The sequence below is a fragment of the Salminus brasiliensis genome, chromosome 9 (assembly GCF_030463535.1).
Source record: "Salminus brasiliensis chromosome 9, fSalBra1.hap2, whole genome shotgun sequence".
Taxonomy (NCBI): Eukaryota; Metazoa; Chordata; class Actinopteri; order Characiformes; family Bryconidae; genus Salminus; species Salminus brasiliensis.
In genome coordinates this window covers 9825926-9838936 of record NC_132886.1, presented here as the reverse complement: position 1 = coordinate 9838936, position 13011 = coordinate 9825926, and the positions used below count along the sequence as shown (strand labels likewise).

The 13011-nt window shown below is 41.6% G+C and overlaps 3 protein-coding genes across 5 annotated transcripts in view; all 3 read left to right on the top strand.

Annotated features, from left to right (window-relative positions):
- The window catches only part of capn1 (calpain 1), a 39640-nt gene extending 35378 nt beyond the window's left edge, over window positions 1–4262 (top strand). For both annotated transcript variants that reach the window (XM_072687348.1, XM_072687347.1), the window contains exons 18-22: window positions 107–175; window positions 782–860; window positions 1007–1123; window positions 1249–1307; window positions 2905–4262. In XM_072687348.1, the coding sequence (XP_072543449.1) occupies window positions 107–175; window positions 782–860; window positions 1007–1123; window positions 1249–1307; window positions 2905–2931 (351 nt within the window). In that variant the 3' untranslated portion in view covers window positions 2932–4262. The remainder of the gene's footprint in view (window positions 1–106; window positions 176–781; window positions 861–1006; window positions 1124–1248; window positions 1308–2904) is intronic.
- Window positions 4263–5758: 1496 nt separating this feature from the next.
- On the top strand, window positions 5759–8018 carry dusp19b (dual specificity phosphatase 19b). Its single transcript, XM_072687345.1, has 4 exons — window positions 5759–6060; window positions 6324–6370; window positions 7001–7153; window positions 7284–8018. The coding sequence occupies exons 1-4, from the start codon at window positions 5847–5849 to the stop codon at window positions 7464–7466; spliced, it is 597 nt and encodes a 198-aa protein (XP_072543446.1). The 5' UTR covers window positions 5759–5846; the 3' UTR covers window positions 7467–8018.
- Window positions 7961–13003, top strand: LOC140561999 (uncharacterized). 2 transcript variants are annotated; one of them, XM_072687343.1, is made up of 6 exons: window positions 7961–8014; window positions 8228–8519; window positions 8603–8816; window positions 8913–9022; window positions 9539–9632; window positions 10939–13003. In XM_072687343.1, exons 2-6 carry the CDS (start codon window positions 8352–8354, stop codon window positions 12114–12116), a joined length of 1764 nt encoding a protein of 587 aa, XP_072543444.1. In that variant the 5' UTR covers window positions 7961–8014; window positions 8228–8351; the 3' UTR covers window positions 12117–13003. The 2 variants fall into 2 exon arrangements, with proteins under 2 accessions (XP_072543444.1, XP_072543443.1); XM_072687342.1 differs by having other exon boundaries at window positions 8603–8831.
- Window positions 13004–13011: the final 8 nt, after the last annotated feature.

The following is a 13011-nucleotide window of genomic DNA, read 5'->3' as shown; positions in this document are numbered from 1 at the left end:
ACTCCAGAATTAACACACTTTTCTAATTCTCTACATTTGGTTTTGTTGGGATTAGTTTTATATGTCTGTTTAATCATGTGTAATTTTCTTTGACGGCTATGTTCAGACAGACGGCAGTGGTAAACTGGGCCTCACTGAGTTTCATGTGCTGTGGGAGAAAATCAAACGCTATCTGGTAAGATTTGTATGTCCAACTGCCTGTCTAGTGGTCTGTCTATCCATCTGTCCATATGTCACTCCATCCAGATTTCTATCCATCTGTCTATCTGCCCATCGAGCTGTTCATCTATCTATCCACTGAGATGTCTGTCCATCTCTATCAATCTAGCTATAGCTATCCATCTAGCTGTCCATTTCGCTATCCGTCCTTCTTGCTGTCTAGCTTGTATTGCTCTTGTTTTCTGATCAGTGTTGTTGGATGCTTTTCAGCAGATACAGAGACGTATTTTGAGCATATTAACTCTTCTTTATTCAGATAAGCGTTACAGTTTTCCTCTGCTTCATTGTCTTTTTTTCCTCCTGTCACTTTCAATTTCAAATGAATTTCTCAGAGGACATGAAAATAGCTTGAAATAGCTTGGCCCCTTTATTTGTGTTACTTTCTGAGCTTCTAAATAAAAAGGATTAAAAACAGAAAGTACTTTTTTTAGTCAGATTTTTTTTCCTTCAGTATAGAACTGAAGCTCAAATTTCCAAACATCAGTAGAGCTCAGCTCTTTATATAACTGCTCAACTAAGGTTCATCTCTGTCTGTCTGTCTGTCTGTCTGTCTGTCTCTCAGACGGTGTTCAGGCAGTTTGATCTAGACAAATCTGGCACTATGAGCTCCTATGAGATGCGCATGGCCCTCGAAGCAGCAGGTATGTATCCATCCATCAATTTATCTTTAGTCATTCATGCTGTAAAACTATTACACCTGCTTTTAAACTCATCCTTCATCCTATCTATTTTTTAATGCCTAGGTTTCTTCACCTCGTTATAAACATGGTTCCTTCTCTTTTTCCAGGGTTCAAGCTGACCAATCATTTATTCCAGCTGATCATTGTGCGCTACACAGAGGAAGACCTGACTGTGGACTTTGATAACTTTGTCACTTGTCTCGTGCGCCTGGAGACCATGTTTAGTGAGTAAACAGTGAAGGCTGTCATCCCTGATAAAATAAAAAAAGGTCACAATTTATTATAGCTGACTGCACTTTTTTATCCCCTCAACTCATCTTACTTTATTGTGCTGTTTTTGTTTCTGCAGAGACGTTTAAGACATTAGACACAGATGCGGATGGGTTCATATCCCTAAACTTCAACCAGGTTTGTTCTTGAGCTATTTGCCCATTAGAATCTTACAAATAGCACTTGTTAATTAGTGTAATCAGTTTAATATTGATCATAATGAATGTAGGGTAATAAGAATTAAACAAGCAAGGCAAGCCTACAGTGACGGCGGTTCCTCCTTTTCCTTTTATCCTTTAATTATGAATTTTGTTATACCCTTAGATATTAGATAGTAGACATCCAGCTGCAGCTTCCCAGACAAAGCTCCTGGTTGGGAAGAAGCCCCATGTTGGGCAGAACTGTTTGCCAGCACTTTTTTGTAGTTCTGAGCCAGAACCTAATACAGCCATTGTAGTCTGCTACTGTAATTAACTGTACTGTAACTAATTATGTCCACAAAACAAATACAGCTAGCAAGGTTTCACTTTACCTGGATGGATCCATTAATAGCTGCGTCATGGATGCTCAACTGACTTGCAACTAATATTCATTAAAGTTTTTAAGGTTAAGATTTAAGGTTAGGGTTAGGGTTTGGATTTAGGATTTATTCAAGGGTGAGGTTATGATTAAGGCTAGGTGCAGGGTTACATATTCAGTTGAATGTTGGTTGAATGACAGGTGAACATCTACGAGGCATCTACAATGGACCATCCAAGTAAAGCGATACTGCTAGCTAACTAATTACTGGTTACAGCTAATACACCCACTATAGTTGGCTTGCTAGCTGATTCCATACACAAACCTAACTAATACAGCTGCTACAGTTAGCTACACTATGTCCAAATGTTTGTGGACACCCCTACGAATGAATGCATTCAGCTACTTTAAGTTGCTGATACAGATAGATTGTCTAGTTCCTGTACAAAATGAAACTTGAACCTATTGCCATGCCAGGTGTGGGCTAAAGGGGTTTAAAGCCCCCTAGCATTGATCTGTGAAGCAGTGGAACCTTTTTTTTTTTTTTTTTTTTTTAAATGGTGGGCGCTCCATCCAGTATGTTTGGGAGGAGGTGAGGTGGTGATCATCCAACATCCTGGCCTCACTAACACTCTTGTTGCTGAATGCAAGCAAATCCTCACAGTAGTGCTTCCAAATCTAGTAGAAAGCTGCCTTCTCTGGACAGTAGAGGCAGAACAAACTCTTGAATGAGAAACTTTTTTCATTGAATTTTTGTCCATGTAGTAAATGGATGGTCTTAAGTCAAAAATGTTAAAATGGTGCTTCACACAAATTCAGCCTTGTGTGTTTGTCCTAAATTTACTTTTTATTACTGGTTTAATTGCATTCAGGTGAATGTGCTTTAAATAAGCATATTTTTTTCATTATTAAAATAAGCTAAACAATCTGAAGCTTTTATTTTGAAGACCCTTTTTTTAGCCAGGGGCCTGATTTCTGCCCAGCACAGGGCTTTTGCCAACCAGGGGCATTGTGTGACAAGCAGCAGCTGGATACTTCTCAACTCTGAAGGTTTCTTACGCCAAATCAGCTACTAGTCAGCTTCTCTTATATATGAGGCTTCTTTTCTTAATACAAGGAAACGTGTTGATGCTACTGTCCGTGTTAATCGACTGAACACTGCAGATGGTGATGGTTTTGCATTGAACTCATTCTTTTAATTTCTCTCCTTTTGCAGTGGATCTCTTTAACCATGTTTGCATGAACAGACGGACATACGGATGGATGCCTGTATGCTTGCACTGAGACCCCCACAGCCCTCCCTCTGGTCCAGAAGTGCCTTCTTCTTCATCTTCTGCTTCTTGGTCTTGTTCTTACAGTTTATTTCTCAAGGTGATGGGGTCAGTCAGGTGTTAGCTGTCTCTTTATTGGCTTATTTTCAGGGGTGTGCTGGTTTAGGGACTGATCCAAAGTTTTAAGGTTTTAACTTGTATTGGTTCATGGGGAACCACAGCCAATCTGAGGGCATGCTTTCATAAGCTGAAAGTGGTACCATATATAACCCTCAGTCGCAGCTGCTGTTCTTGACATGTGCCAAACACTCTAGTTAGGTATGTTTCGATTGTTTATATGACCTCTCTGACCAGCCCTGTGCCAAAACACACACACCCTACCAATCATACCTGTCCAGTTTTGGATAAGCTCTGTACTTCAGCTTTACGATACTGCCACACGTGAGCCTGTTTACACTTTCGGTGCCAAATGAATCCTGAATGAATCCCTTCTGCTTCTTCTCCTCAATCTTCGTCTGCCAATCAATGCCAGTGCCTCAGCATATGCAGTGTGGATTAGGGATCTGACCAGATTTCCAGTAGACACAACTCTACATCAGCAGTGCCGCTTAGACTACTGGGATTTCTGCTGCAGTCGCTTGTTTATCTTTTGTTTGTTTTATTTTACAGTGTATTTTTCATATTTTCTAGAATATGAATCACATCTGGAATCAGGTTCATATTTAAAACAAAAATGCTGGATCATGAATGCACATGGTGTTCGGTCATTGTGCCATGGTTGTAATCAAGACTCTCCTCAATCAGATTTCCTCTTAAACGCTCCTTATGTACAGTGCTGTATGCCGTGGCTGCTGCGCAGGGAACAGCACGCTTAAAGCACTTATGGCTGGATGTATTGAAAGCCATTGATATGCATGGTGTCGTCACACCGCTGCTGCAGTTCATACAGACTGTGTTCTGATCCGTGTACATTCCCCTGAGGGTCGGTCTCATTTACCATGCTCATGTTATGCAACACGCATTGCAAAAGTCAACATGAACACACGTTTACCTGTGGCTGCAGAGAAACGGTAGAGGATACAGGAGCAGGTGATGCTGTCCCTGTATATTCTTGCCAAATGGATGGTTGTCTGTTCAGATATGTAACCATTTCGGATCCTTCAGTGCCAGTGCCTGTGAGGTAGCATGCTCTCTATGCCTTTATTTTTAAACACTCTGATTAAAAGGCACTTTCTGGATTTTTAAAAATAGCATAATGTTGCATATTTTATGTCTGTTTACAATAAATACATTTTTAAAAACATTTCTTGTGTATGTCAGTTCTTGCTTACAGACTAAATGTGTTACTAAACTAAATGGAGGGCACAAATACATTACATCGATGATGTTCACCTGCTGTTCTGTATGAAAATAAATAAAAATGATGTTATCATAAATGTAAAGATTCTTCAAGCTTCTAAATTATTAGATTAGCATAGTAGTTTATGAACATCCACTCTTGGTATCCAAACCCTTAATTAAATGTCTAACTGTAGTCAAAGATCAATAAATGGAGCAACATAATAATAATAATAATAATTGACATTAGAGAGTGTATCAAATCTGAATATATAATAATATTAATACATTATGTAATATACACAATACATTTGCCTGTGTGTGAGACCTTTGGTACTGTGTGGGTACATGAGGGCCAGGGTCAGGCACAGTTTGGGGATTTCCCGGAACCAGTGCTCCAACACATGGCATTAACCGATCAGCTGAATTGAATGGAGTGTGGAAGGAGATTTACCACCTTGCAGAGTCTTGAACCCGCCTTCGGTGGCATCCTAGGGCAGTGGTAACAGGGTTATGGGTTCGATTCCCGGGCTCGGCAAGCTGCCACTGTTGGGCCCTTGAGCAAGGCCCTTTACCCTCTCTGCTCCCCGGGCGCTGGAGTTGGCTGCCCACCGCTCTGGGTGTGTGTGTACTCACTGCCCCTAGCTCACTAGTGTGTGTGTGTGTGTGTGTGTGTGTGTGTGTGTGTGTGTGTGTTCACTACCACAGATGGGTTAAATGCGGAGGACACATTTTGCTGTACAGTGACAAATACCTGCACCTTTACCTTTATTACAGCCAGGCATGTTGGAGGTTGACTATCTGGGGTGAGAGATCTCCAAGACCAGAACTGAACCCCCCACACTGCAGGAGTCTGGTCTTCCCTATTCAATGTTTAAGATGATGGAAATGCAAAAATCTATGCTCATTTATTTTTGACACATTTTACAAAATAAGTTACTACTTAAATAGAAACTACAAAGCAAATGCTGATTCGAGAGCTGTTGGTATCTGAATACATTAAACTACAGGATAGCAACTACTCCTGAAAATCTAAAGAAACACCCAGAAAACACCCACTGCTGCTGCAGGACTTTTATTTTGTCGTTTAAGGCGTTTCAACGTAAACCGGTCCGGTCCGGTTTCAGCTTCCGGTCTGAAGATGGACTGAACTGTACCAAAATAAATATGAGATTAATTATTTATCATTAATTTCTGAATAGGATTAGCCTAGTAGTTTACGAACATCCACTCTTGGTATCCAAACCCTTAATTAAATGTCTAACTGTAGTCAAAAATCAATAAATGGAGCAACAGAAGAATAATAATAATTGACATTAGAGAGCGTATCAAATCTGAATATATAATAATATTAATACATTATGTAATATACACAATACATTTACCTGTGGGTGAGACCCTATAATACTGCTGCTGCAGGACTTTTATTTTGTCGTTTAAGGCGTTTCAACGTTAATGGTCCGGTCCGGTTTCAGCTTCCGGTCTGAAGATGGCCTGAACTGTACCAAAATAAATATGAGATTAATTATTTATCATTAATTTGTCTACAATGAAATCCATAGCGCAGGAAATCTGTAATTTCTCCAAGGACCGTTTAAAGAAGCAGAGCACCCGAGTGACCACAGTGAGCGGGAAGGTGCTGTTGGAAACGCGGACGGGCGACAGCGTTGCTGTTAGTGCAGCTGGGGAGGAGGACTGCGGGTTCGTCCAGGACCTGAGGTTGGATCTGCAAGTGGGAGCAGTAACACCCTTTCTTTTACTCTGTAAGACATTCGTGTGTTTTGTTAGAAGCACAGAACTTTCCCTGAGACATTCCCCTTAATATCATCTGGTGTGATTTGCAGTGTCCCAGGTTGGGCTTCTTACTGGATCCATGTGGTCCACCTTAAAAAAGGCGCAGCAGGGAGCTACTTCACTCTGGACTGAGCTGAATTTACTGGACCTGCTGCACAGTTTAAGGTGGACCGGCAGTTTCCTGAATATTGTAGAAAAATTGTCACTTTTCACAGCTGTAATTTCTCCTCAGCCTCTCAAGATGCTGCCAGTGATGTTGACACCTTAAAGAAATTCAAGGTAGGTCAAACTTCAAGCTTCTGTTTCAAGATTATAATAATTAAACATTATTGTACATTTTCTCCAACAGTGAAATGCATATTTTTTAATATATTAAGTATTTAAATATATGTTACTTATAAAAGTTGTAGACACTTGCTCATCCAGTGTTTCTACTAAAATCAAGGCTCCTAATAGTGAGCAGTAACAGCATCTATTCTGCCAAAAAAAGAAAAAGGCTTTACCCTAGATTTATATAGGGTATATATTATTAATTATTTCATTGCTCTGGATCACAAACTTCCACCGCAGTTCATCCCATTGATATTGAATGAAGCTCCGTCCAGAGAACGCGGTTCTGCGGCTCCGCAGCCCAATGCTGGGGGGGCTGTATGTGCCTCCTGTATCTTAAGCTCATGATTGGCTGCTCCAGAGAGTCCCATTTTAATGGCAGTGCTTGTCTGTGGAGATTATACAAGCTGTGTGCTCTCTACACCTATGTCAACAGCTGGAGCGCCTTACCATACCTAAATATACAATAATTATTAAGAAGAGATGTGAAGAAGCGTTTGTACATGTAGTGTATTCAACAGGGCCTAATATGTGTTGTATGGATGTGATATTTCATTATATCATATCCTTTGTTTTCAGGTGACTCATGTACTGAACGTTGCCTATGGAGTGGAAAATGCCTTCCCTGAGCTCTTCAGCTATAAGACCGTTACAATGCTGGATCTCCCAGAGACACAGCTCACCTCCTATTTTCCACAGTGCTTTGAGTTCATAGATCAAGCCAGGGAGCAGGTGTGTGTGTGTGTGTGTGTGTGTGTGTGTGTGGCTGTGTTGTTTTGATGGATGTTAATTATGCATATCGGTAGGTAATGACGTATATACTGACAGGTGGTTTCCACTTTCTTTTGTGTGTCCTGTTCAGGACGGTGTGGTGTTGGTCCACTGTAACGCTGGTGTGTCCCGCTCTGCCTCTGTTGCCATTGGTTACCTGATGGCACGACAGAAGATGCCATTTGAAGAAGCTTTTGACAGAGTCAAATCAGCCAGGCCGTCTATCCGGCCAAACCCTGGATTCCTCATTCAGCTTAAGGAATATCGCCCATGAATCTTGTTGCGAGATTGTATTTTGGACTGTAGAGGTTGTGTGTTTTTGTTTTGTTTCCCCAAGAAATGAAGTTTTTATAGGCTCTAAGTTGAAGCAGCATTGTGAATGTGAACATGTGAACTACTTTTATTATTAAATATAATTAAGAGAACTAACACATTTAAGCTGTACTGAATACATTAAATTTCCAGAAGTATCCAGATTTTTTTTGTTAACCCTTTAAAGCATAGTGTACCTTGATACAGGTGTTTTTTAAGACCTCTGCAATATCGGTGTGTTAATTAAACAGTTATTTAAAATATTTGTAATATATAATATAACAATATAAATTCATTTTTCTGTCCTGTTTGTGTTTCCAAAAGGGTTTTCTGGTCCTTGTTGGACTGTCCGTTCACTACATGCACCAGAAAACACATACAGAAAAGTCAAGTTCAAAGATATATAATTATTATATATATTTTTATATATAATATTACAATTTTATGTACTTTATGTTTTTGTTTGTGTAAAAGAAACCTGCTCTGGGCAATAAATCCTGATGTTGCAAAGTAAGTGTTATTTTATTATTATCATTATTATTATTTTATTATTATTTTTTAAAAATTGGTCTGAAGGTCAAATAAACACTTAAGTCTGGCAATTATTTGATGGTTTATGTAACTTTAACATTATTAATATCAAACCCATAAAGGGTTGGTAGATAAGTATTTATTTTGGCGACCCGTTGAGGACTTTTATTATGAAGTTCTTCACGCCCTCAGGGCTGGAAGTCGGTGTTGCTGTTGAAGCAGCGCCACGCTGGAGCAGTCCTGCTGCTTTCCGACTGTTTGACCGATTAAACAGGTCTTTCCCCCAAATGTCCGAGTGCTGTGTACTAGAGGAAGAATGCCGCGCTTCAGCTCTGTACAGAAACAGCTGGTTTCAATAATAGACACGTTGGTTACGGCCATAGTTGAAGAAATGTGTGAACTTGGAGACGTTTCTGCTCTGAAGCATCAGCAGGGGGCAGGACCTGCAGCTGCCGACGGCAAACCACAGCATGACATGAACGCGGTGAGTATCTGGACATGCTCTGACCAGCCGGCAGTGCCGCAGAGGCCTCCAAAATAGCCTCATCAGCTACTGTTTATTTCCAGGTAAGAGTCACGGCTGCCGTGGAAAGACTGACGAAAGACACGGTAGCCCGAATTAGCCAGCTTTTCTGTAGACTGACCCAAGCCAGAGCCCCTCTGTCCGGCGCGAAGAGGCAACAGCTGAGGAGGAAGTGGCTTTCAGGGGAGACACAGCTGGCGAGGAGGAGTCCCGCCCAGCCCAGGGCAGCAGGAGAGCACGTACAGGCAGCTCCAGCAGGTGCAGTCACTGAGGGTATGTGTTTAGAGACTTGACTCCATACCGTGCAGCTGAGCCTCTTTTAAAACCCAGTGAACTGTGTTTGTCTTGACCCAGAGGAAGGACGGGGTGAGCTGGACCTGAATGGAGAAGTGGATCCCCTCTGCTTCTCCTCAGAGGATGTAGCAGTTACCCTATCTGAAGAGCTTCTTCCTCAGGCCGTGGAGGTAGAGACATCTCATGCACCGTGACTGTAGCCACTGGACTTGTACTCCCACTATGTGTGTGTGTGTGTGTGTGTGTGTATGTGTATATATATATATATATATATATATATATATATATATACATACACACACACACACACACACGTTGTGTTTTATATATATTACATGTTGTGTTTATATATATATATATATATATATATATATATATATATATATATGCATATATATATTACATGTAAAGGTAAAGGTAAAGGTAGAATGTATTTGTCACTGTACAGTGTGAGCCCGGGAACCCACAACCCTGTTATCGATATCCCGGCGCTCTAACCGCTGAGCCACCACTGCCCCTTGTTGTGCCACCACATGTTGTGTTTATATACATTCATATATATATATATATATATATATATATATATATATATGTTGTGTTTATATATATTTATATATTACATGTTGTGTTTATATATATATATATATATATATATATATATGTTGTTTTACTTGTGTTTATTACAGGCTCTCTCTGATCAGCAGGAGCCGGTACTGAAGGTTGAACGGGATCATGAAAAGGAGCGAGTGAAATGTTCTACGCAGCGCTGTGGAGAACAAGGTCTAGATTATAACAGAAATTTCTGTTTTGAAGGATTTTTTTTCCCAGTTTTTGCAAAATTATATGTTATGTTTTTTTTATGGTCATGATGTTCATTCGTCAAAGTGTCATTCTGGAGAAGCTTACTGTTCACAGTAGTGGGGACAGGAACCCGGGGCCAGGCTCACAAAAGTGTCATTAGATACTTCTTAAACATTTTTTTTAAAATTGTGTTATTTATTTTATACTTTAGATAAAATATCTATCTAAAATATCTAAAGCATTTAGCTTTAAAAATATGTATATATAAAAGTAGAGCTGATATTCTTCAATATTTTCTTAACCTTACAGATTCATCATAGACTGTATTCGTTTGGAAGGGAAGCCTTTAAATGGTTGAATTACTAGAATTAATGTCTAATTTAATAGGATAGTTAACATGTAAAGGTAAAGGTAAAGGTGCACGTATTTGTCTGCAGTGTATACAGTGTACAGCGAAATGTGTCCTCTGCATTTAACTCATCTGGTAGTGAACACACACTCACACACACACATGTGTTAGGGGCAGTGAGTACAGACACACACCCAGAGCGGTGGGCAGCCAACTCCAGCGCCCGGGGAGCAGAGAGGGTAAAGGGCCTTGCTCAAGTATATCTAGGAAGATCTCTGTCCTGTTGGCTTTCAGTTTTTTTCACCATCACTTCTAGTTTTGTTTACCATTTATATTTTTAACCCTTATGCTGGAAGACAGGAAGGTACTGAAAGAGCTGCCTGCTAAGGTGCCTTCAACTTGCTTTAGATTTGTGAAGGCAGTGTAGATGTATCCCTTCGCTGCCCTATGTATCCCACGATTCTGTGTTGGATTAGCGCCCCCTTGTGCCGAGAGAGAAAGTGAGTTCCGAGTGGCTCAGCGCTGTAATGCACTTCTACTATGGCTGCCTGCCTCAGACAGAGTCAGAGAGAGCACAGTTCTCTGCTGGGCTCTATCTGGGTGGGGAGATGGCGCACTCTCTCACTCTTAAAGGTAATGTTGGTTAGCACAAGTGTCTGTTAGCTTGTGTGGCAGTGCTGGGGACCCGGCACTTCTTCAGAGTGTGTCGGATGCCCGGCGATGCCGCATCGGTGGCAGTTTGAAAAGAGGCGGTGGCTGGCTTCTCTTGTATCTGAAGCACTGCTTCTCTAGTGTCTGGAGCTTTGCTAGTGCCAGGGGAAGTTACGATTGTGTGGGTTAATTGGAAGTACCAATTAAGGTAGCTCTCATTACAGTTGGTCTATGTTTAAGAATACTTAAGCTTCATGATGAGAACTGCTTTTCTGGATGTTGCAGAAAATGTGACTCGTAACCAGGGAGAATCTGCAGTGAAGCCCATCGGTAAAGAGGAGAACAGCACTCAGACAAGCTGCTCTCAAGCCATCAGCCCTGACACCCTGGAAATCAAGATTTCAGCAGCACAGTCATTTGACTTGGCCTCTGATGCAAAAAACAGCCAGGTGGGTCACGCACAGGAATTGCCCATCAGAGCAGAAAGATCTCCAGGATACACTCGTAGGAAAACGGCAGCTCGGAAGCTGATCAGATGCGAGGCCTGCGACAAGACGTTCACTTACCTCAACAACCTGAAAAGGCACCAGAAGACATTCCACAGCGGGGAGACTCCACACGCCTGCCAGAACTGCGGAGAACGTTTCGGCAGCAGGCGACTCCTCCGCGTCCACCTCAGAGAGCACAGGGTGGAGAAGCCTTATGCCTGTGAGTTCTGTGAGAAGGTTTTTCGCCTGCCCAATCACTTAAAGAAGCACATGACGAGCCACACCAACGAGAGACCATTCACCTGCACCACATGTGGCAAGACCTTTGCCTTGGCAAGCACTCTTCGAGCTCATGAGAGGATTCACAGTGGTGAGAAAACGTTCAGTTGTCCGCAGTGTGGCCTGAGTTTCCTCACAAAGTCATACCTGGATTACCACCAGCGAGTCCACACTGGAGAAAAGCCCTACACTTGCATGCACTGCGGCAAAACCTTTGCCCAAAAGAGCAACCTCAGAGTGCACGAGAGGCTGCACACAGGTGAGAAGCCTTTCTGCTGCGAAGTCTGTGGCGAAAGCTTCATTCATGCCAACAGCTACAAGTCCCATAAACAGCTGCACACAGGCATGAAGGCCTTCTGCTGCGAGCACTGCGGCAAGGGATTCCGTCGGGGGACTCACCTCAAGACACACCTGCTTACCCACACAGGAGTTAAGCCGTTTCAGTGTGACTTGTGCCCAAAGACTTTCGCCCTCAAAGGCTCATTAAAGGCCCACAGGCTCACTCATACTGGAGAGAAGAGCTTTGTGTGTAACATTTGTAAAAAGACCTTCACTCAAGCCAGTTCTCTGGGAAAGCACAAGCGAACACACACTGGAGAAAAGCCGTATCTCTGCATGTTCTGCAGCAAGTCGTTCTGCCAAAGCAGCCATCTGCATTACCATTACCGGGCATTTCATCCAGGTCAGAAGACCTAGCCTAGCTGAAACTGTGGCTGTGAAATACGACACATTCATGCCTTATATGATCTTCACACTCTTAAAAATAAAGGTGCTAGCAATGGTTCTTTAAGCAATGCCATAGAAGAACAATGTTGACATGTGAAGGTTCTTCACACCCATGTATCTCTATTACAAATATGGGCATATATGCAGTTTTCAGAGAGACCCGGAGGTTCATCAGTGTATTCTTATTTGGGATTTCTTCAGGGTACGAGGAACAGGAGTTCCATCATTATGAGAACTTTAAAAACACCTCCTAAATTGGACTAGACTTTGTTTGGAGTTCCCTCAACAACACATAAGAAAAGTCTTTATGGATCCAAAAGGGTTTCGTCTATGCCATCACTCAAAGAACCTGTTGTAGCAGCATTATTTTTAAGAGTGCACTTGAATTTACGCTTTATGTCCAAATGTTTGTGGACACCACTCCTAATGAATGCATTCCATTATTTTATCATGCACCTAATTGCCGGTCTAGTTCATGTTGGAATCTAAGGACACTAAAGATTCAGCATTGAGCTGTTGAGCAGAGGACCGGTGTTCTCTGGAATAATGGATGATGCTCCATCCAATACTTTTGGAATGATGTGGGGTGGTGATCATCTAACGTCCTGACCTCACTCGTGCTCTTATCACTGAACACATTCACATCCTCACAGCAATGCTCCTTCAAAATCTAGTAGAAAGCCTTTTATGGACAGTGGCAACATTTGCTCCAACAAAGCAGGATGAACTCTTACTGCCCTTGATTTCAGAAGAAACAGTGAATGAGCAGGTGTCTCAATACTTGTCCATATGGTGTATTTGATTATGCCTTATCTGACTGTAACAGTTTTTAGATAAATCTCATTACATCAACAAAACTGTCTAT

What these genes read in the sequence shown, in the direction of transcription:
- dusp19b (XM_072687345.1), top strand. Translation starts at nt 5,847, where the DNA reads ATGAAATCCATAGCGCAGGAAATCTGTAATTTCTCCAAGGACCGTTTA. An exon ending in ACACCTTAAAGAAATTCAAG is followed by an intron (nt 6,371 to 7,000) that starts GTAGGTCAAACT and finishes CTTTGTTTTCAG; the next exon opens with GTGACTCATGTACTGAACGT. An exon ending in TAGATCAAGCCAGGGAGCAG is followed by an intron (nt 7,154 to 7,283) that starts GTGTGTGTGTGT and finishes TGTCCTGTTCAG; the next exon opens with GACGGTGTGGTGTTGGTCCA.
- LOC140561999 (XM_072687342.1), top strand. Translation starts at nt 8,352, where the DNA reads ATGCCGCGCTTCAGCTCTGTACAGAAACAGCTGGTTTCAATAATAGAC. An exon ending in CACAGCATGACATGAACGCG is followed by an intron (nt 8,520 to 8,602) that starts GTGAGTATCTGG and finishes GTTTATTTCCAG; the next exon opens with GTAAGAGTCACGGCTGCCGT. An exon ending in AGCAGGTGCAGTCACTGAGG is followed by an intron (nt 8,832 to 8,912) that starts GTATGTGTTTAG and finishes GTCTTGACCCAG; the next exon opens with AGGAAGGACGGGGTGAGCTG.